The sequence below is a fragment of the Syngnathus floridae genome, chromosome 6 (assembly GCF_059516105.1).
Source record: "Syngnathus floridae isolate MCC-2025c chromosome 6, RoL_Sflo_1.0, whole genome shotgun sequence".
In the NCBI taxonomy this organism is placed as follows: domain Eukaryota; kingdom Metazoa; phylum Chordata; class Actinopteri; order Syngnathiformes; family Syngnathidae; genus Syngnathus; species Syngnathus floridae.
In genome coordinates this window covers 5,238,326-5,259,684 of record NC_142418.1, presented here as the reverse complement: position 1 = coordinate 5,259,684, position 21,359 = coordinate 5,238,326, and the positions used below count along the sequence as shown (strand labels likewise).

At 43.2% G+C, this 21,359-nt stretch overlaps 4 protein-coding genes across 7 annotated transcripts in view; 2 read left to right on the top strand and 2 right to left on the bottom strand.

Moving 5' to 3' along the window:
- The window catches only part of LOC148396033 (uncharacterized), a 30,619-nt gene extending 28,158 nt beyond the window's left edge, over positions 1-2,461 (top strand). Inside the window, exons 10-11 of the transcript XR_015859065.1 lie at positions 1,002-1,050; positions 1,447-2,461. The gene's annotated coding sequence lies outside the window, so the exon portion shown is untranslated. The remainder of the gene's footprint in view (positions 1-1,001; positions 1,051-1,446) is intronic.
- A 6,083-nt stretch (positions 2,462-8,544) lies between these two features.
- Positions 8,545-10,026, bottom strand: lrrc10b (leucine rich repeat containing 10B). Its single transcript, XM_088378896.1, has one exon. The coding sequence runs from the start codon at positions 9,838-9,840 to the stop codon at positions 8,764-8,766; it is 1,077 nt and encodes a 358-aa protein (XP_088235022.1). The 5' UTR covers positions 9,841-10,026; the 3' UTR covers positions 8,545-8,763.
- A 1,515-nt stretch (positions 10,027-11,541) lies between these two features.
- fads2 (fatty acid desaturase 2) lies at positions 11,542-17,855 on the top strand. Of its 3 annotated transcripts, none has more exons than XM_088378888.1 (15): positions 11,542-11,822; positions 12,147-12,725; positions 13,207-13,294; positions 14,276-14,483; positions 14,546-14,656; positions 14,922-15,119; positions 15,190-15,291; positions 15,354-15,479; positions 15,565-15,625; positions 15,702-15,778; positions 16,206-16,303; positions 17,211-17,307; positions 17,387-17,466; positions 17,529-17,635; positions 17,722-17,855. In XM_088378888.1, the coding sequence occupies exons 4-15, from the start codon at positions 14,292-14,294 to the stop codon at positions 17,727-17,729; spliced, it is 1,257 nt and encodes a 418-aa protein (XP_088235014.1). In that variant the 5' UTR covers positions 11,542-11,822; positions 12,147-12,725; positions 13,207-13,294; positions 14,276-14,291; the 3' UTR covers positions 17,730-17,855. The 3 variants fall into 3 exon arrangements, with proteins under 3 accessions (XP_088235014.1, XP_088235012.1, XP_088235013.1); XM_088378886.1 differs by having other exon boundaries at positions 11,544-11,822; positions 17,529-17,654; XM_088378887.1 differs by lacking the exons at positions 11,542-11,822; positions 12,147-12,725; positions 13,207-13,294 and adding an exon at positions 13,602-13,852 and having other exon boundaries at positions 17,529-17,654.
- Positions 17,856-17,913: 58 nt separating this feature from the next.
- LOC148396030 (uncharacterized) lies at positions 17,914-20,680 on the bottom strand. Of its 2 annotated transcripts, none has more exons than XM_088378894.1 (5): positions 20,370-20,500; positions 19,907-20,000; positions 19,746-19,833; positions 19,429-19,669; positions 17,914-19,246 (listed from the first exon to the last, which is right to left on the bottom strand). In XM_088378894.1, exons 2-5 carry the CDS (start codon positions 19,975-19,977, stop codon positions 18,609-18,611), a joined length of 1,038 nt encoding a protein of 345 aa, XP_088235020.1. In that variant the 5' UTR covers positions 19,978-20,000; positions 20,370-20,500; the 3' UTR covers positions 17,914-18,608. The 2 variants fall into 2 exon arrangements, with proteins under 2 accessions (XP_088235020.1, XP_088235019.1); XM_088378893.1 differs by lacking the exon at positions 20,370-20,500 and adding an exon at positions 20,530-20,680 and having other exon boundaries at positions 17,916-19,246.
- Between the last annotated feature and the right edge of the window lie 679 nt (positions 20,681-21,359).

The following is a 21,359-nucleotide window of genomic DNA, read 5'->3' as shown; positions in this document are numbered from 1 at the left end:
AAGAAAGATTTCAAATTAGGGTTAAGGTTTTATAATAGGGTTCAACTGCAGTAGGTGCCACAGAAGTGATGCGACTTCTTTTGCGACCAAAATCACCGCCTGGCTTCCCCCTGTCAAATGGAGCCTCTGCAAATAGATGATTAGAAATATGAAATATGCCAGCGATATGCACATTGTATTTAAGAGAAAAGAAGCAGGAAATGAGACTGTCACTTTCAATGTCGGAGGCGTTTCCCTCAAGTTATTTTTGCGGGCCAAGATAATAAAGTGCTCCAGACTTGGCATGACAAGATGTCAGGCAAAAAGTAATTATATATTTTATTTTTCTAAGCTGCAGTGAAAGCAACAGCTTGGTAAAGATAGGCCATGCAGACTGGCAGCCTTGGACAGATGAGAGGGAGGAAGACGAGCAAAAAGTGGCGTGATAGAAGTGAGGATGCAGCATGAGACCAGGTGCTGCGGGAAAAAGGGAGGGACAAAAAGATGTGTAAACAGTGTGATTATCTGTGTCACATTTATTGATGCACTAATCCAAAGGATGGGGAAGCTGTCACTGAGTGGGGGGCCGGGGGGAGTCAGATTTCGTGTGGTGAAGGCACACTGAAGTTATCATGCTGTGAGTTTGAAGTATCCATATTGAATCCGCAGGCACAAAAGCACAGCAAAAGAATTAACATCGCACTGTTTAATAGCGTGATGAATGTTTTAAATGGCTGAGTTAATTTGAGTGGGGGAAATGTACAAGGGAATTAGGTTGTCGGAAAAATCACAGATATTCAGCTCAGGCTGCTTTTTTTCTGTCTCTCTTAAATGTCTTCAATACACCAGAGGGTGTCTGAGATGATAATGTGATGTACGTGTAGATGTATCGCATACAGATGGCGAGAAGACATTTTCTTCAAAGTGTCATCCTGCCTCTGCTGGACGTTTTTATCAAGATGTCAAAGCAAATTTCAAATCATCCATCAATTTTACATAACCTCCCTTCTATATCGTTTTAGGGCAATTTGGTGTCATACTGCCGTCCAGTGGCCAAACGTTGAATTGAAGGTAGGCTCGTTTATATTTTAAGAAACAAGAGAAAAAGATAATAGCAGACAAAGAGACCAAACTATACAATTCTAGGTCTACATTTTCGAACCCTTAAGACTTATAATTTGTATCTTTTCAACACCATCCATATGATTCCGCAGAGCTACACTCCATTTGTAGCATTGGTTTTATTGGACATAACATGCTTTAGTGATATAGCTACATTGTTGTGAGAATGAATGCAATTTAAGGGCGTTGTTTTCAAAAGCTCTTTGGCACTCATTTAATAAAGACTCACGTAGATTACTGTCCACTACCAATCCCATTTGTGACACCTTCCAGTTGAGCTGTGTTCCATTAAATCTCAAAGAAAGCCATCCAGACAATATTTGCCTCTTTTATTTGTGCTTACAGTGGCGGCCAGCATGCCTCGAGGATTTTGTCATCCATCAGTGTATCCAATGACGTTTCCATTACTGTATGGTTGCACATGGCTGAGCAGCAGTGAACGGTTGTGATGACTGAGAGACTGAGAATGACCACCAACAACCCCCATGATCTTCTTCTGGGTAGAGAATGTGATAATGTGAAGGAGTAGCAGTGGGGGGAAATGGAGGGATATTATATAGAAAAAATTCTAGCCATTGCACTGTTGGGAATGTGACACACTGAATTTGAACTAAAACTAGGTAGAGAGCGGTCTCAGGAGACAAGAAAGAAAATCTTAGACAAACAAAAATATAAAAATTAGCAACAGAAACAACAAAACAAAACCTCAGAAAAAACGGACAACTAAATACATAAATAATTTTTTTGTTGAGTCCATAAAAGCAGAATCTCAGTATTATTTGTCAGTAGATTGTGCAGCAATGGCATCATGGTGGTGGCATCTATCCAAGACTTGTACCTGACCAGGACCAGGAAACTTGCAAGTAACAGCTCTACAGACCCTTCTCACCCAGGTTGCAGTCTGTTTGAACTACTCCCCTCCGGACGGCGTTATTGAGCTCTGTACACTAAAACCAGCAGACACAGAGACAGCTTCTTCCCCCAGGCTGTTGCTCTGATGAACTCACACCACTCTTAGAGTCTCAGAGTCATCCTGCTCTCCACACCTTTTTTGAATTGTCTACAGTGTAAACTTTTTCAGACTAGCACCCCCTTGGCTCCCCAGTGAATTCCTAGCACCCCCCCCCCGACTGACTCGTCCTACCGCACATGTTGTGTTCCCCTAGCTGGAGTTTTGAGGTTTTCCTTGTCCTCTTGGGAGTTTAAGATCAGGGGATGTTTGAGAATATCTGCCATTTTTCACATGTCCTGAGTGTTGTTGTTAGTCACCTAAATGTTGAACAGAGGCTGTGATTTACCGAATTCAAATTCCTTGTTTGGCACGCTCAAACATGGCGAATAAAATCTCTTGAATCTTGAAGTTGCACGTTTGTGTTGAGAATCTTGCAGTGCCACTTGGCGGTGTTCGCTGACCTACATAGGATGAGAGGAGAGTAAACAAAAAGGCTCAATATTGCGAGGGAGTCCGACACAGATTCCCTCAGACGTCTGTGGCGTGTCAGCCTCTCCGCCACCCGGCGCTGAGCCCAGACTAAAGCACTTTGTGTTGTCATCACATCACGTGGCCTCAACACTGAGGGTCCAAAAGTGCACGGTGCTGACGTCATGCATACGAAATACATGCTTGCTTTGTCAAAACAAGACATTTAGTTCGCCAAAAATATTTCTTTACAAAATGTTGTTTGTGGCCCCACTAATCTAAACATGGCATTCTAATCAATATTGGGGTTATGGAATAGGAATTAAGCAGCAAAATGTATTTGTTTTTATCCACCGTCGAGGTGGCCATTTTGTTACCAGCTGTCGACTGAAAATGACATCAGAGTTGCCAACCAATCACGGCTTAGCTTCAGAAAACTGGTGCATTCGGCATAGCTGCGACTCCTGTACACACACACACACACACACACACACATACACACACACACCAGTTTTTACTCGTCTGATTTGAAAACGAGTTATTTGTCAATTTGTTTTGTAGCTTTTACTGTATATAATATGAGGTGCTCATACATTTATTTGGGTTGACAGTCATAATGGACCTGCATGAACTTGGCCCCCCCAACCTCGCAAAATTTAGGGCCAAGTTCACGCAGGTTCATAATGGTCCTCTGAAAGAAGCTATGACTACAATCCGGCCCGCGAAAGAAATGAGTTTGACACCCCTGCCTTACACTGAGTGCCAAGCAGGGAAGGAATGGGTCCCATTTTTATAGTCTTTGGTATGACCCGGCCAGGGTTTGAACCCATAACCTTCCACTCTCAGGGAGGACACTCTACCACTAGGCCATTGAACTGGTAATAACAATAAAAAATATATTTGTTTGCATCTTGATATTTAATGCATTCCCCATGCGTGAATCTTGTGTTCCTCAGATGATAAATATTCCAGTAAAGCAATCATCAGATTGAGTATGCTGGGCAACACCAGGAGCAAAGACAGGCAGACACATGAGAGTATGCGGCAGCATGAATATTTCAGCGCGCGGGGGATAAATATTTCACTCTTTCAATGTGATGAAAAAAGATGCGAGGATTGCGTTACGCTTAGAACCCTCCATGAATAATGACTGTGAGGATGAGAGGAAGACTTGTTCACGTTCAGAGACACAGGTAGAGTGGATGCAGAAGTGGGAAAAAAATAAATATACAAAGTTGATGATGGAGCGGAGGCCCTGGCCTACAAGGAGGTGGCGCGAGTGAGCAAAATCGTTACTTGCTACCCGTTTGTAGCCGACCTCCATGTGGACTTGCCTTTTATGGTCTGGCCACGCTTCTTTGTTGGACTTTACAGCAGTGCTTACACAATGCTGACACCGGAAAGAGGCTCATGTGTTTACCACGTCATAAATATTTTGTAGCTCTAAATCCAAGACACATGGTCGCCTTGAGGTGTGCTGCTAGGTACATTAAACAGACGCAGTGTAAATTCTGTAAAGTGATGTATACTTCCACGAACAGAAACGGGTACACTTGGACAGTATTTCCCGAGCTTTATTGAGCCAAGGCACATATTTTACTGAGAAGAAGCCCACTCCACACAGGTGATGCCTTGTACCTTCTGCCATTCCATACTATTTGCTTGAGTTGCTCCATTAAACCATATATCTACTTACGTTCTATTCAACGTATGCGAAGGTTCCATAGTGTAGTGGTTAGTGCTCTGGCCTCTCACCCTAGCGACTCGAATTCAAAGCTAGGTGGGACCTATCATAGTTCATCATGGAAAACTTTAGTTACTTGTGTGCTGCCCCATAAAATCATACACCTCCCTGAAGCTTAGGCCTAGGGTGAGTGCTGGAGCTAGGGTTGGCGTTAGTTATTAATTGATTAATTAATTCAGGTTAGAACGCTCGTCCTGGTCACGTGACAAGTTTCCCCAGTCGAGTCTAGTGTTGGCTCGCGAGTGAACGATTCGTTCAAAAGAACGAATTTCTTTCAGTGAACGAGAGTGATTAGTTCTTTTCAGTTCAGCATTGAAGCTGCCATGAAGAAGAACATGACGTAACTTCCCGTTCACGAACGCGTCGTGAATTGCATGTCCCTGAACAGATCTGTGAGTGAACAAGTCAGTGAGTGAGTGATTTGCACGGATCAGTAAGGGAACGAATCCTGGCTTTCCCGTTCGCAAACGAGTTAATGGATGAACTGCCTTCCCGTGTATCAACGGATCAGTCAGTGAACGTGTTGCGTCTCCTGGCGTGAACTATGTAAGCAGAATGTCGATTTACGATTTGCCAAGGAAAGAAAGAACCACTCACTGAAACACCACTTCTTTTATGCACGTTTTCTCCAAGCTAACGGCTAACTTTATTGCATGGAGGGATGCACCGTTATGCAAAAACGGAGAAATTACGTTTCTCACACTCACTGACCCGTTCACTCACAGATCTGTTCAGTTGGTGAATGGGACATGCAATTCACGACGCGTTCGTGAACGGGAAGTTACGTCATGTTCTTTTTCGTTTTGTTTTACAGCGAGGTGGCACCAGCTTCAATGAGCATTACCGACATCTACTGGTTGAAGTCATATGAACTGAAAAAAAAGAACCAATCACTTTAGGAAGTGATTCGTTCACTCTCGTTCACTGAAAGAGATTCGTTCTTTTGAACGAATCGTTCACTCACGAGCCAACACTATTTTGTACTTACCCAACGCGCGCAGAACGAAATACTGAACGGATAAGAATGACTAGAAGTGAAAGCGGAGTGCCCGTCGAACTCGCCACGTTTGGCGAGTGGCTCCGTCGCTACGCTCGAACACCTCAGATTAAGGGTTCGACTCCGCTGCGAAATGTGCTAAGCATTAAAGTACTAACGCTTGTCAAACTTCTCCCCGCATTGCATTGGGCGCTTCTTTCAGCAGGGAAAAAAATAAAGCAGTAACGGTTTAGAAGTTTAGCAAGGTTTTTTTTTCTTATTTGTTATTTACTTGTCTAGGCTGTTCTAAAACACCAGCTCATATGCTTGATACATATTAGATGAGGTAAAAATAAATCCCGTCGTTTACTTCATATGGTGTACCGGCACAAGGGTTTGCAGTGCTGAGGACATGTGGAGCCATAGAACGAAGTTATTTCGAAGCACCGATGGCCAAGCGGGTGGGCACATTGACGGTAGTGTTGGCTCGTGAGAAAATTTCTGGAGTCCTAATTAAAATATGGATTTATCGCCACAGGTGACTCTGACGCGCTAAGCGCACTCTGTATAATATGTGGTGACAGGCTAGCTAACGAGGCAATGAAGCCTTCTAAACTTGCACATGGAGACCAAGCATCCTGCATTAAAAGACAAACCTTAACCACTTTGGGTGTCATTGTCTCCGAGTACGCCTAGATGGGACTGGCTCGTTTCTGAGAAACAACCCCAGTGCTCCCGCTAATTCAACGTAATAGTGAGTTTTATTAATAAAATTTAATAAATAATTAGAAAATGAAATTTGGTTGAATTTCAAATTTGGAATTTTTGGTAAGTGGGAAGGTGTGGAATAGGTCGGCAAAAGATGAATAGTTGAAAGTTGGAATGGGTTGAATCGGTTGAAAAACGTAGAAGTTAGAGTAGAAAAACGAAATTTTGGAGAATTTGGTTGAATTTCAAATTTGAAAATTTTGAAATTTTGGTAGGTGAGAAGTTGTGGAATAGGCAGGCAAAAGATGAACAGTTGAAAGTTGGAATGGGTTGAATCGGTTGAAAAATGTAGAAATTAGAGGTGAAAAACGAAATTTTGTGAAATTTTGTCGAAATTTTAAAAGTGAAAACGTGAAATTTTTGAATTTGGCAATTTTGGGAATGTCTACAATCTTTCCGAATGTGATTCGAATGTGCTGAATGATGTGAATTTCAAATTGGAACGACGTAAATGTGAAATGTCGAATGTGCCATTAAGAATGAATGGGGAAAATTTTGTCGTAAATTTGCAAATTTTGCAAAAACTGAAAATTTTCGGAATGGGAAAAATGGAAGCGCTCATCTCGTGAGAATATTTGGAATACGTCAAAAGTGGAATGGAGTGAATCGGATGAATTATGTGGAAGAAGAAAAAGGACAAAAAAGTGACGGGAATAAAATATAATAACTAGAAAATGCAATTTCTGGAGAAATTGCGTGTGAAGGCGAAGACTTTGAATAACTTCTTGGGGAATGATGCTGAATGATGTTGAAATGAGTTGAATTACTTGAGAAATGTGGAAAATAGAAGTGTAATATGACATTTTGGAGAATTTGGTTGAATTTCAAATTCTGAATTTTTGGTAAGTGGGAAGTTGTGGAATAGGTAAGCAAAAGATGAACAGTTGAAAGTTGGAATGGGTTGAATCAGTTGAAAAATGTAGAAATTAGAGTAGAAAAACGAAATTTTGGAGAATTTGGTTGAATTTCAAATTTGAAATTTTTGGTAAGTGGGAAGTTGTGGAATAGGTAGGCAAAAGATGAACAGTTCAAAGTTGGAATGGGTTGAATCGGTTGAAAAACGTAGAAGTTAGAGTAGAAAAACGAAATTTTGGAGAATTTGGTTGAATTTCAAATTTGAAAATTTGGAATTTTTGGTAGGTGAGAAGTTGTGGAATAGGTAGGCAAAAGATGAACAGTTGAAAGTTGGAATGGGTTGAATCGGTTGAAAAATGTAGAAATTAGAGTAGAAAAATGAAATTTTGGAGAATTTGATTAAATTTGAAATTTGGAATTTTTTGTAAGTGGGAAGTTGTGGAATAGGTAGAAAAAGATGAACAGTTGAAAGTTGGAATGGGTTGAATCGGTTGAAAAACGTGGAAATTAGAGGTGAAAAACAAAATTTAGTCGAAATTTTAAAGAAAAATGGAAGATCTCATCTCGTGAATATTTGGAATACGTCAAAAGTGGAATGGAGTGAATTGGATGAATTATGTGGAAGAAGAAGCAGAACAAAAAAGTGTGGAGAATAAAATAGAAGAAGAATAATAATAGAGAATGGTGTAGAATAACATATGTGTGAAGGCCATCGCCTTCACACAATAAAGTGAATGGAGTAGAATAACACGTGTGAAGGCCATCGCCTTCACACAATAATAATAATAGAGAATGGTGTAGAACAGGGGTGTCAAACTCATTTTTTTCGCCGGCCGCATTGCTTCTTTCGGGGGGGGCCATTATGACTGTCAACCCAAATAAATGTACAGTAAAAGCTACAAAACAAAATGACAAATAACTCGTTTTCAAATCAGGCGAGTAAGAACTGGTTAAATATTTTTAAAAAATAATTATGATTAAAAGTGAAGACAATTTGCAATTCTAGTAATGACACGAATTTGATGCACAATTTGTCTTCGCGGGCCACATAAAATGATGTGGCGGGCTGTATCTGGCCCCCGGGCCTTGAGTTTGACACCTATGGTGTAGAATAACATATGTGTGAAGGCCAGCGCCTTCACACAATAATAGAGAATGGTGTAGAATAACATATGTGTGAAGGCCATCGCCTTCACACAATGAATAAATGATTACTAATAAATAAATAAATAATAAAAAATGTCTGGCGTTTATACTTGTTTTTATCCCAGTCGTATCACTTTATTTCATCGTATTTATATATTTATTATAAATTTATTATTTATTTATATAAATGTATTATTTATTTATATAAAGGCCGGTCCACGAAAATATTTCTGACACGTAACCGGTCCGTAGCGCAAAAAAGGTTGGGGACCACTGATCTAGTGGACCAGCATATAATTGTTCTTCCTGTCACATATACTTTGTTAGCATAGATAGCAAGAACTAAAATACATTATTTGTAGTCTATGACCTTGACAAATGTATCTCAAATTTTTCTTCCCCCATTGAAATGAAGAATGAACATGCTGTTAATCCATTTCAGCAATACACTGCTGCTATTTTGCAGCTGAGAGCAACTGGTGCGCTTCTTTTATTAGAAATGATTGACAGTGACTTCCTCAGGTGGGTGGCAATTTAATAATACAACACACGCACAGTTCTGCTCTGCTTCACAGTAGCCTGAGATGAAACTCATACTTTCATGTTCACAGCGAAAGAGAAAAGTAAATATAAACAGGAACAAAGAAGCCTGTTGTCCACCTGCCTGCAGATAGTCTGGATGGAAATTTGATGTCATGCCTCCACCCTCGTCTCCATGTCCTCCTCATATTCATAATCCACGTAAGCCCTGTCTTACTCCAGCTCCTCTCCTTGGTACTCCAAGCCCTCGGCCTCGCAGATCAGTTCCTCCGTCTCGTACTCAAACGCCTCCTCGTCGTACTCCAGCTCGCCGCCGTCGTACTCGAGGACCGGAGACCCGTCCTCCTCCCCGTCCTCTTCGTCGGCAGCTCGTTTGGCCCTGCTGTTCTTCAAAATGCCGTGAATTATGGGCTCCTCTCCCGCCAGAGCTGCCTCCTCTTCCTCCTGTCGTCTTCTATCCTTTCTGGCCTCACGCTCCTCCAAAAACTCTGCAGCGCCCTCCCCGACCACTATCACCTCGTCACCCACTTTAGGAGGCTCCTTGACCGGGTTGTGGTCATAGGAGAAGAGACGAAGGGACTGGAGGCGCTTCAGGCTGGGGAACTCGGATATCTTGTTGCGGTCCAGGTCCAGGATCTCCAAGCCCTCCATGCTTAGAAGGGCTTTGGGGAAAGTCTGGAAGCGATTGCCGTAGAGCCACAGTCCCTTCAACGTGTCCATGCGGCACAGGTCAGGAGGCAACGTCTTGAGGCGGTTGTCACCTATCTGCAGGGACTTTAGGTTGGGAAGTTCGTAAAGTTCTTTCGGAAACCATTGAAAGTAGTTGCTCTCCAGCCACAGGCAGCGAAGATTCCGAAGGTTCTTCAGCTCGGGCGGGAGTGTCATGAGGCGGTTGCTGCCCAGGTAGAGGCGGCTGAGGTGAGCCAGCTGACAAATGGCCAGAGGAACATCCTCCATCTTGTTGAAGTCCAGGGCAAGAATCCGCAGACCTTGTAGCTGGGTGATACAATCAGGAAGAACGCGCAGGCTATTTCCACAAACGTAAAGCTTCTCCACATGCGTCAGTCCACAAACCCGAGCAGGTAAGCGCTTAAATTTCCGGTAGCTCAAGTCCAAGACTGGATCTCCGCTTTCCAACAACTCATCCACCCCCAGAGGAAGTTCTTCTTCCACTTCCTCCTCTTTTTTCTTCTTTTTCTTCCTCTGCACTATTTCCACCTCTTCGCCGTCTTTTCCCTCCTCCTCGTCTTCCTCCTCGTCGCCCTCGCCCTTCCTGGAGGAGTTGCCCATTCTGTGGCCCCCTGACTCTGCGCTTGAGTCAGAGCAGTCATGTGATGTGATGTGATGACAGACCAACTTGGTAGCCGCTTTGTTTTGAGCTTGCAAAAAAACATCACGCCTCAGGCCAATTAACTATCACCATGCCGCACTCCACTAGGCGTCTCTTTGTGCCTTCATCTAGCACAATGCCGAGTAATAAAAACAGTAATAGTAGTAATAATAATAGTAATAGTAATAGTAGTACTGCAGGTAGTCAAGGTCAAATATATAACAGTCAATTTTGAGTTGAGCATTTGCCAGTCTGACACTTTGCTATCATTAATTTTTAAACACCTTTTAGGTCACATGATCATCACTCCTTATTAATACAGGTTCACCCTTAGCGCTTTAAATTGTCGGCAACTGTCCAACTCAGCTCGGTGACCCCGCCGACGGCAACGAAAAACACTTAAAGGAAGTTGGTGCGGCTAGTCCCCATGAGAAACGGGCAGAGGTCCATCCGAAGGTCTGCTCCACAAAGGCGCAAGTCATTGCACATTTTAGCATCACTGCAAAGCTGACTGCAAGCCGTTTGTGTGTTGCCATCGGGGAGAAGGTTCACATTCAACTGCTGCGCTTCCTCCCCCTTCCTTCCTTCCTTCCTTCCTTCCTTCCTTCCTTCCTTCCTTCCTTCCTTCCTTCCTTCCTTCCTTCCTTCCTTCCCTCTCCCCCACTGTGTAACCGGAACGGCTGGGCATCACATCACATTATCAAGTGCGCGAGTATCAATCGAGACTAACTTGCCTCATTTTTAAATTCATGACAAAGGAAAACCTGACAACAAGCTAAGGTGGAAACTATGGATGGGAAAATATTTGCGAAACTGATGAATGGTATTTACAATCGGAGAAATAAATATGAGCCGTTGGTTTGTCTCACAGCTTTTTATTGACCAGTTTAAAAGCTGTGACGACAACCTCTGGTAACATTCGGCTAACAGGACACAAAGCAGGCACACAAACAACGGACAACGTGACAGTCCTTGACCAACATCCACTTTGTTGTTATAGCAATGTCACAATGACCATGCACAACTATTTTTGCAATCTACAGGGTCGGAACATATTCTTAGTTTATGTCATAATGTGTGTAATATTTTTCTGGTTCATAAATATTGTGCAATCAAATGAAGTGAGTACAGTTGAAACTGAGCGTGCCTTCTTGTGCCGCATGATGACGCACAGTGGCGCCTCATCTTACAAAGTGACCTCTTTTCTCTTCAGTTCAAACAAAAAAGTTCACTAAAGGGTGGCAACAATTAGCAGACAGTGAATAATTCAACAGTGCTGCTTTAATAATAAGTACAGTGGAGCCTCGGTTTTGGAACGTCCCGGTTCTCGAACAAATCGGTATTCGAACAAAAAATTCGAGATTTTTTTGCTTGGGATGTCAGACGAAATTCGGTTGTCGAACCTCGCGAGATGAGCCAAGAAGACACGCATGCCAACGGACTCCGTTTGTTATTACGTTCTCGTTACTCTGAGGATTGCATCAACTCTAATCATGCCTCCAAAGGAACCAAGTGGGAGCGATAAAGCCATCTTAAAACACAAAGACGCTCCTAAAGCAATACGACACTGAGCGCCCGGCGCGCTGCGGTTGCGCGATCGGACCAAATTAAGCTCCCTGCGCACTGAGGTCCACTTAAATTTTGGAAAGTACATCAGGACTTTAAAAATATTTTCTAACTTTCAGCGACGGCTCTGTCACAATAATGCGACCAGTGCGGTGCAGTTGCGCGGTCGGCGACGCACTACGGTTGCGCGTTCAGCGGTGCGCTGCAGTTGCACGATTGGACAAAAATGCACAAATGAAAAAATGCCTGGAACGGATTATCTTTTTTCCATTATTTGTAATGAGAAAATATGATTCGTCAATTCGAACGATTCACTTCTCGAACAGCCTTCTGGAACGGATTGTGTTCGAAAACCGAAGCTCCACTGTATTTGCAAGTATGTTTAACTAAACTTACAAAAGTCCCCTAGTTTGAGTTTAATGCTAGCACATAATTCAAATTACAGTAGACAGTCTAACAAAACTCATATTGATGCCCTCTTAACAAAGACAACTAATATTATGTGTTGTCACTTATTTGTGAAACTCTTCTTTATCATACACTGTGTTTGTATTATTCTGCCGTCTGGTGTCCAAGGCTATCACGATATCATAGGCATTGATACATTAAATTATTTTCTGTACTATGTTAATGTCATAATTTCAAAATGATGTTTGTCAAAAAAGTCAGATGTGTCTATGAAATTACTTCATCCTTCCAGACCACTATGTAAATGGATTACGACTGTGAAGAAAAGCCTTGCAAAGCTGCTGGGGTCAGATGTTCAATGCCTCGATTTTTGAAGCGGCCCGGCGAGGAGGTGGCATGAGGGCAGAGGGGGGTGACTGGCTGCTTGAGGATAATCCTGTCTGATATGCTGATTTGCACTTTTCTGTTCCACATTGTCCTGAAATGACTCGGCCCACTTAGAGCGGCAGACAACAGACGAGACAGCTGAAGAGGTCAATGAATGTGACTGTAGAGGTGAATGCAAATGAAAAAATGATGCCGTGGTAAATATCTGTGCATCTGTGATGTGATCCTTTTTGTAGACAAATTATAATTACATAGCATATTATATCATAGGAGAATGACTTACAATTGGTGTCTTTGATGCCTTTGATTGGAAGGGCAACCAAATAGACACTGTGCATGTAGACCTTCGTTGAGCTTTGAGAGCAGACCTCTTTCAAAGTGATGTCACATAGATATTGGCTTCAGAGATTTTAAAGAAGCACTAGAGCTCGGGAAAGGAGCTTCGGGACGAGAAGCAGAGGAATGCAACCTAGAGAGGCCCAACGTAGGTTATGAATCTCACGTTATTTTCCAAACCCCCCAAAAAAGCTCTTTGCTTTTATATAAGCAATTTCATTTATCTTATCCTTTTATTATTCATGTTTGATCTTTGTGTGTGGACTACAGCATGAAGAAACAAATAAACTGTTGAATTTTGTTTAAAAAAAGAACAAGGTCATCGTGTTTGGCGTTTTTAAAAAGACAGCCTGTCAGTGTGCTTCATTTTAAGTCATTCTAATCTTTGGACAGGCAATGTGTTGATTTGTTTTGTTTGATGACTGCAAATAGTGGCTTGATGGTGCCGAGCCGCAAATAAAGCGAAGCACCCGTCTGACAACCTCTCGCTTGCACCCAGCTGACAGACAGTGACCCAATGAATCACCACACATGGAGTGTTTTCATGGCACGCCACCATGTTCCATACGCAAATCATGTCATTTGAATTTTTGGGGTATTTTTTTTTTTTTTTTTTTTTTTTTTTTTAGGATGATCACAGATGCGAGTACACGTGTTTTATCCACCTGAGCACAAGTGACTGTCTGAGCTGCTCGTTTGTACTTCCTGCTGGTTGAGGTCAGTGTTAAAATGCAGTCAGAAAATGATTGCTTTAATTTGAATTGTTTAGTTAATAAATTGCATATATGGCTTAACACATTGGACGGACAGACAGAAATAATAAATTTAAAATCTAGTTAGAACCATCATTAAATACTGCTAATACCTTTAATGCGAATTTACATCGGTTTGATATTTTTAACTTTAATAAGAAACGTACAAGTGCTGTATAATAGAAAAATTATAAGAAAAAATACATTAACACTAACTGCATAATGTTAAAGTAATAGTCGTCCATATTCATACAAGTAGATGGGCGTATTTGACACATTTGGGCACCATGAAGCCGGTCCTTTATTTACTGTACGCCGATTGGTCCAAAAGCCGTCGGAAGATCTCCTCGGAATTTGTAATGAATGACACCATGAAATAGTCAGCTAGGCAAAACGAGGTAAATACATTCTAATTCGGCAGTTGTTCACAATTTTATAAATGGATCCGTACAGGATGAGTGAGTTGTACAGGCGCGCCCGCGTGTGCTTCTAAAGCGCAGAGCGTGAGACCAACCCAAAATATGTGAGTCTATTTTTTTATTATTATTATTTGTCTTAACGCTGCAATCCTGCAGACAGAAACACCCTCGCAGTCGATATTGATATATTTGCGATTGATATTATTGCTAATAATGTGACAGTGCTAAAATGTGGTTTGATAACGTCATATTCGTGTCTATTTTTGGACTATATTAATATTACAATATGACATGAATTGTAGCAGAGCTCAGGTGCGTAATCATGATGCACGTTCAATTTGACATTAACAGCATCCCGCATATCAAATTCATCATAAATTATTTATGTGTCTGTTCCTCTGCTCATTGTCCTCGTTAACTTGTGTTACAAGCAGGCTGCGAGCACATAGCAACGGGTAAAAAAAAAAAAAAACGTAGCTGTCTACACAGCGCACTGTACCAACTTTCCCAGCCACTGTTTGCTTTAGACTGTGGCTCTGAGGAATGGGTGCCGAGGACCAGCAGACAGAGCCAGCGGGCAGCGCTCTTTTCACCTGGGAAGAGGTGCAGAAACACTGCAGCAGAAATGACCAGTGGTTGGTGATCAATCGGAAGGTGTACTGCGTCACCGAGTGGGCCAAGAGGCATCCTGGAGGCTTTCGGGTCATCCGGCATTATGCTGGAGAGGATGCCACAGTATGTGATGCTTGGGATTTTTTTGTGTGATGTTTTTATTAAAAAAAAATTGTTTTGTCTAGGAAGCATTTACTGCTTTTCATCCTGACAAGAAGTATGTGCAACGCTTTTTAAAGCCCTTGCTGATTGGCGAGCTGGCGGAAACAGAACCTAGCCAGGACAGAGAGAAAAATGTAAGAACCATCAAAATTGTTTTTTGGAATAAGAATTAAAAAGAATCTGTCCTAATTTTCATCCATCACAACTGCTCTTGCGCTTGCAAGAGTCACATGACCAAATCTTGTGGCCAGCAATGCCTCTTTACATCCTCTGTTGGGCCTTTTTGAGGATGGTATTAATGTAGGTCTCCAACTTCAGGTCTTGAGTGACTTGAGGGTCTCAACAGTTGGATTTCCGAAATCCTCACGGTGCGTGTTTATGCCCCTCCCCATTTTCCAGGTTGCAGTCATCCAGGATTTCCGGGATTTACATGCATATGCAGAGCAAAAGGGTCTGTTTCGGGCCCACTCTTTGTTCTTCTTAGCCCATTTGGCTCACATCCTGCTGATGGAGCTCCTAGCCTGGTTGCTCATACGTCTCGGGGGGACCGGCTGGATCCCGACGGCGCTCTGTTCCATCTTAATGGCAACTGCACAGGTAATAGCAACAACGTGACTACCTGTCAAGTTATTCTATGCAAAAACCGAGGCCTCTTTTCTCTTGTAAGATCCAGGCTGGATGGCTGCAGCATGATTTTGGTCATCTGTCTGTCTTCAAGAAATCCTCATGGAATCATCTTACGCAACAATTTCTCATTGGGCACTTGAAGGTAACAGAACGTATTATACAACCCTAATGACGTGGTAGGAAAGAACGTTTTCTCATCTACAGGGAGGTTCTGCTAACTGGTGGAATCATCGACACTTTCAGCATCACGCTAAACCCAACGTCTTTAGTAAAGACCCAGACGTCAACATGCTGAAGATATTTGTTGTCGGAGCCACTCAGCCAGTAGAGGCAAGTTTTACTTAATGGTTGGCCTAGCCACCAGCGCGCAACATGCTCCTGCCATCCTAACCCAGCAATCGTCTTTCTTTCACAGTATGGCACCAAAAAGATCAAACTTCTGCCCTACAACCATCAGCACCACTACTTCTTCCTGGGTATTCTCCTATTCTTTTCCCTCTTTTAAAATACAATATGAATCAATGAATTTAATGTTCCAATGTTTTGTTTTAGTTGGACCTCCACTGCTAATTCCAATTTATTTCCAACTTCAAATCATGCATGTGATGATCTCACGGTGTGACTGGGTGGTAAGATGACGCCTCTGCTCAATTGAGAATTTGGAAACAGGAAGAGTCTTTTTTTTTTTTTTTTTTTTTGCTTGTAAATATTTAAGACGAACAAGACTAGCATGTTGTTAGGAAACTTGTTGACAAGTTAGCATGTTATTCGGAAACTTGCTAACAAGTTAGTTAGCTTGCGTGCTCAAAAACAATACCTCATTTGGAGGCCTTGGTCATTTGCATGCTAAATAATTCACTGATTTGTCAACCAAACTTTGTAAAAGTGGAGAACACTTAATATTCACTCTGTGGTATTGTACATTATTGATAACCGCTTCATTTTCCAATAGGGTCTAGTTTAATAAAAATGGCTTCTATTTGGTTTTACTATGTAAGACAGAGTAAAGAATTATCATCGGTTCGTTATATTAAGAAGTTTTTTTTTCTTCTGAAGGATATGGTCTGGTGCTTTTCTTACTACCTTCGCTACTTCAGTTGTTATGTTCCACTTTATGGTCTCCTGGGCTCAGTGGCGCTCATCATGTTTGTCAGGTAAGTGATTTAGTATTTCAATAAGCTCATGCCTTTTCAAATCATCTATTTGATGTAAAGTTAATGTGCTGTGGCTGCCTGGGTTGTGGGTTTAAATCATTGCTGAATAATACTGTGGTGGAAAATGAGCCCTCGGTTACTCCCGAATGTGAAGTAAATGATTTAGTGCTGACCAAAGTCACACTATGCGACCATTAACCGACAATATTACTTCGCAATGACGTGCTTAAGTGCGCGCTCATTCTTGTAGTCCATCTTACATAGACGTTCGGAAGCTTGTGAATAATTCCAACATAAATGAAGATGATTGTTGCCATTGCATATATTAGAAATTAATTTATCTCAAAATACTCTTACTATTTCAATGACAGCAAACCTGTTGACGTCATGCTAACACTAGCTCTTGATCCCACTGCTTGGATGCAATAAAGCATTTCCTTCATTTCTGTGTGTCCAATAAAACTCTGTGCAGCTCTGCTTACCTTTTGGCTTTGACGGGATAGCAGGGGCGTCGCAACTGTTGGAGGCTGTGTGTGTTTCTGAATTTGTTGTGCTTCACAGTTATTGTCCTGCCATCATTGGCAAGTGGTTCAAGAGCTTCAGCCAGCCTTGCTTCCAAATCAGGGGAAGAGAAACCCTCTGTGGAGAGGTTACAGACACATTTTCAGAAATAGAAAAAAAATCCTTGATTGTTTTAATTTCATACTTGATGATTGCACAGGTACCCTAGAGACCAGATAGTTGGTATACAAACAACAAAAAAGGGCATTTTCTACTTGTGCATAGGTCATGTAATGACAGCAACCGCCTGCAGAGGCAACTGTTGTTCAACTAAATCCATCAAAAAAATCAAATCGTTCAATCTTTACCTTTACCTTCAAGGTCATCGTTTTGGTGTGCTTCTCAGGTTTCTAGAGAGCCACTGGTTCGTGTGGGTGACTCAGATGAATCACCTCCCCATGGACATTGACCACGAGAAGCATCAAGACTGGCTCAGCTTGCAGGTGCTATCTTGGAAATCTAGTCAACTTTTATTTTGTTGTCACTACTTCAGAATCATCGTGTGTCTCGTTTGTGCTTTAGCTACAAGCCACCTGCAACATTGAGAAGTCCCCCTTCAACGACTGGTTCAGTGGGCATCTCAATTTCCAGATAGAACATCAGTAAGTCCTTTAAACAGGATAGCAAGAAACTTGAAAAGCTAAATGGTTATTGTGTGTTGCAGTCTTTTCCCAACCATGCCGCGTCACAACTACCACCGGGTGGCGCCACTGGTGCGCGCCCTGTGTGAGAAACATAAAATTCCTTACCAAGTGAAGACAATGGGGGAAGGTCTGGTTGATGTCTTCAGGTAACATCTGCTATTTGGACAAAAATCCATCTTGGTGTTTTAACCACTTGCTGTCTTCATGTTGCAGTTCACTGAAGACTTCAGGGAGTTTGTGGCTTGATGCATATCTTCATAAATGATCATTTTCATACATTAGCTTTTTTTTTGTCTGGGATTGTATTGTATTTGATTCTGTACAATAGAATGGAGTTTCTACTCTGATTTTCTTGGGGACTGATGTAATTTCGTTTTTACATCTTTTAATAATCAAAGGGACCACATTGTTGTCAAACTACAGTGATGTCATGGAATATTGATGATTTTGACATCCACCAAAAACAAAATGAATTACAAGATTGTTTAACATCAAATATTTGCCAGCTTTTAATCTTGTCTAGTCTTGCACTGGTTTTCCATCATATTTACAATCGTTTTGATTTAGACTCAATCTTCATTTACATAATTGAAGCACAACAGTATAAATACAAATACACCCGTGCAGACAAACGACACAAAAATTGTTGGCATTTGACGATCATTTACAGATTCCATGCAGAATTATGGTGATGATTCAAATGTAGAATATGAACCTGTAATGTTTTTTGTATCTCCCGAAATGCAAATTCATTGGCTATACATACACCATAAGAAAAATGTGTCAAACTTCCTGGCACAAATTACACAACAACCTTATTCACCGATTGGTATTGCCATTAAGCATCAACATGCGCCACATCGCCTTTCCAAGCATGTTCTGTATTTTACATAAATGTTGCGCGCACCCAAAACTGTACATTTGCTGATCCACACAGGTTGAGACAGAATTGCAAATTAGTTTGCACATGTACAAAATGGGAGATAATAAATACCGTATTGGCCGGAAAATAAGACAATGTTTTTTGCATTGAAATAAGACATTCATTAAGTCAAGTAAGTCTTACATTCGGAGTCTAGACATTCCCATTTGACGAGCCTCTAAAGTTTGTCCACCAGCTTGCTGAACAAGGACACCAGTCTCCGCGTGCTCTCCAGCTGATCAGGTCTCACTTCGATGGCCATCAAGTTCTGATAGAAACTAGTCGGCACCATCCCTTGCTTCCCAGACAACTCATTGTCTTCCCTGGCCGCCCGCTCGCTCTCCAACATCCCCTTGCCATCCGTGAGCAGTGACCGGGCCCGGGCTGCCTCTTCCCGAGCCCGCTCGGCTAGCGCCCGGTCCCGCTCCAGGAAAGCTCGGTCCCGGTCTAGTAAGGCCCGGTCTCGATCAAGACACACCCTGTCCCGCTCCAGCGCGGCCCGGTCCCTTTCCAGCGCAGCCCGGTCCCGCTCTAATGCGGCCCGGTCCCGGTCCAGCGCGACCCGGTCCCGCTCCAGCGCGGCCCGGTCCCAGTCCTGTCTGTCGCATAGCAGCTCGTGGTCGGCGGGGCTGCCGCAGGACGGTACCTCCACCTCCGCTTCCGCTTCCACCTCCACCTCGTGGCCGCCCCTGGCGAGGCCTTCGTGCAGCAGCGCGATGTCGTGGGGGCGAAGCTGCTGGCCGGCGGCCTGCTGTGCGTCCATCTTAGTGTCACCGTTCACCTCCGGGACGTCCACGCTCAACAGGTTCTGCACAGCTGAAGAGTGCGCAAACACTCACTTTAAGGATGGACGGCATCAAGGCGTTTTGCTATCAAGACTTGGGTTCCCCTTTAATTGCTGACATCATCAACTGCCACTATACAAAAATCCTCGTGTAGAGATTACTAGCACAACCTTCCGTGACAAAACGAGCCATCCAGCTGGGCGTCAATCTCACCCGTGTCGACGTCTTCGTCACATGCCTCCGCTTCTTCGTCCGAGCCGAGCTGAGCCGTGTGCTGGGCCAAGTCGTCAAAGGTGAAGCGAGGCACGTGATTGTCGTCGTCATCCAGCGCCGACGGCTCCAGCCGCTTGGCGCTGGTGGCCAGACGCCCGGTGGACGCCTGATCCATCAGCTGGAACCAGCGCCACAAGGGTCGCCCGGATCGCTCCATCCCGGCCGGCGGGTTCTTCAGAATCTGCGCCACAGAAAACTCATGCAGCGTCACCGACACAAAGCAAAGGCTTGCGACTGACCAGTTGCGCTCCACCCACCCGGTACTTCTCCTTCAGGTTGTCCCACTTCTTCTTGAGCTGGCGCGCCGAGACCATCCCCTCGAGGCCCAGTTCCTGTCGGATGGCCCTGATGCCGAGCGCCGCGTCAACATTGGCGTACGTGCGAGTAGAAAGACGGACAGACGGATGGACAAACTGACCTCCAGCCCCGCATGGCCGAGTGCCTCTGTCCCGTGAAGATGGCGCTGTTGGCGGCCCGGAGCTCGATCATCTTCCTGATGTCTCGTTCCGTCACTGGAATGGATATGCATGCGCGCACAGAGTGAAGGGTTGCCTACCGCGAACCATTACTTCCATCATTCATTCATCGGACTGAAAATAACTCCCTTAAATGAAAACTCGAAGATTTTAAATTGGCAGTGCAAAAACTTGGCGAACTGATGACAACTCAGTTACTGGTCTGGTCTACAACAGCCATTAAAAACTGTGATGCAATTATTAGTTTATCAAAATACACAGCCTAGCACAAACGTAAACACATGCATGAAAAACGCACACTGGGACGCGCGATCAAACAATATAACGAATTGATGATCGCACACACTTAAAGCAAAACACATTTATAAACACACACATGGCCTAATGAACACGTCTTCTACATACATGTGCACCCATCAAACACTTGAACACGTGAATCCGAAATAGAAACTCGTCAGTGCTAGTTGCAGTCGCACACAAAATCTCAAAGTCAACTTTCTCGCGTGTCCTAACTTGTGTGCTGTAAAATGTATGAAGAATATCCATAAAAATATCAAAATCTTACTTCTGTAAGCGAACGACATGCTAAGCTTTGTTTTGTAGATGTCTTCAATGCGGAAGCAGTGACGTAACTGACGCTTCTTCTTCGCCTGTTCGGTAACAGTGCGTTAAGCTGCGTCTCTGTCTAGCGGCTGAGTGGGTGAACTGCACAGACGTGAACAGGCCGGAAAAAAAACTTGCTTGGTCCTAAGTCAGGGGTCACCAACACGGTGCCCGCGGGCACCAGGTTGCCCGTGAGGACCGCATGAGTCGCCCGCAGGACTGTTCTAAAATTAGCTCAAATAGCGCCACTTGTCAGTGAGCTGCATCTATTTATTTTACAGTCAAACCTTGGTTTTCGAACGTCCTGGTTCTCGAACAAATCGGAATTTGAACAAAAAATTCCAGATTGTTTTGCTTCGGTTGTCAAACAAAATTCGGTGGTTGAACCTCGCGAGATGAGCCGGGAAGACCCGAGAAAACCCGACCGCGCGGCCCTGATGCCGACTGACTCCGTTCGTTGTTATTGTATTTTCGTTACTTTGAGGATTGTATTAACCCCTAATCATGCCTCCAAAGAAAGCAAGTGGGAGCAGTAAAGCCATCCTAAAACACAAAGACGCTCTTAAAGCAAAGCGAGAGTCAGCGCCCGCCGCGCTGCGGTTGCGCGATCGGACCAAATTAAGCTCCCTGCGCACTAAGGTCCATTAGAATTTTGGAAAGTACATCAGGACTTTAAAAATATTTTCTAAATTTCAGCGACGGCTCTGTCACAATAATGCGACCAGCGCGGTGCCGTTGCGCAGTGAGCGACGCGCTACGGTTGCGCGTTCGGCGGGCGGTGCGCTGCAGTTG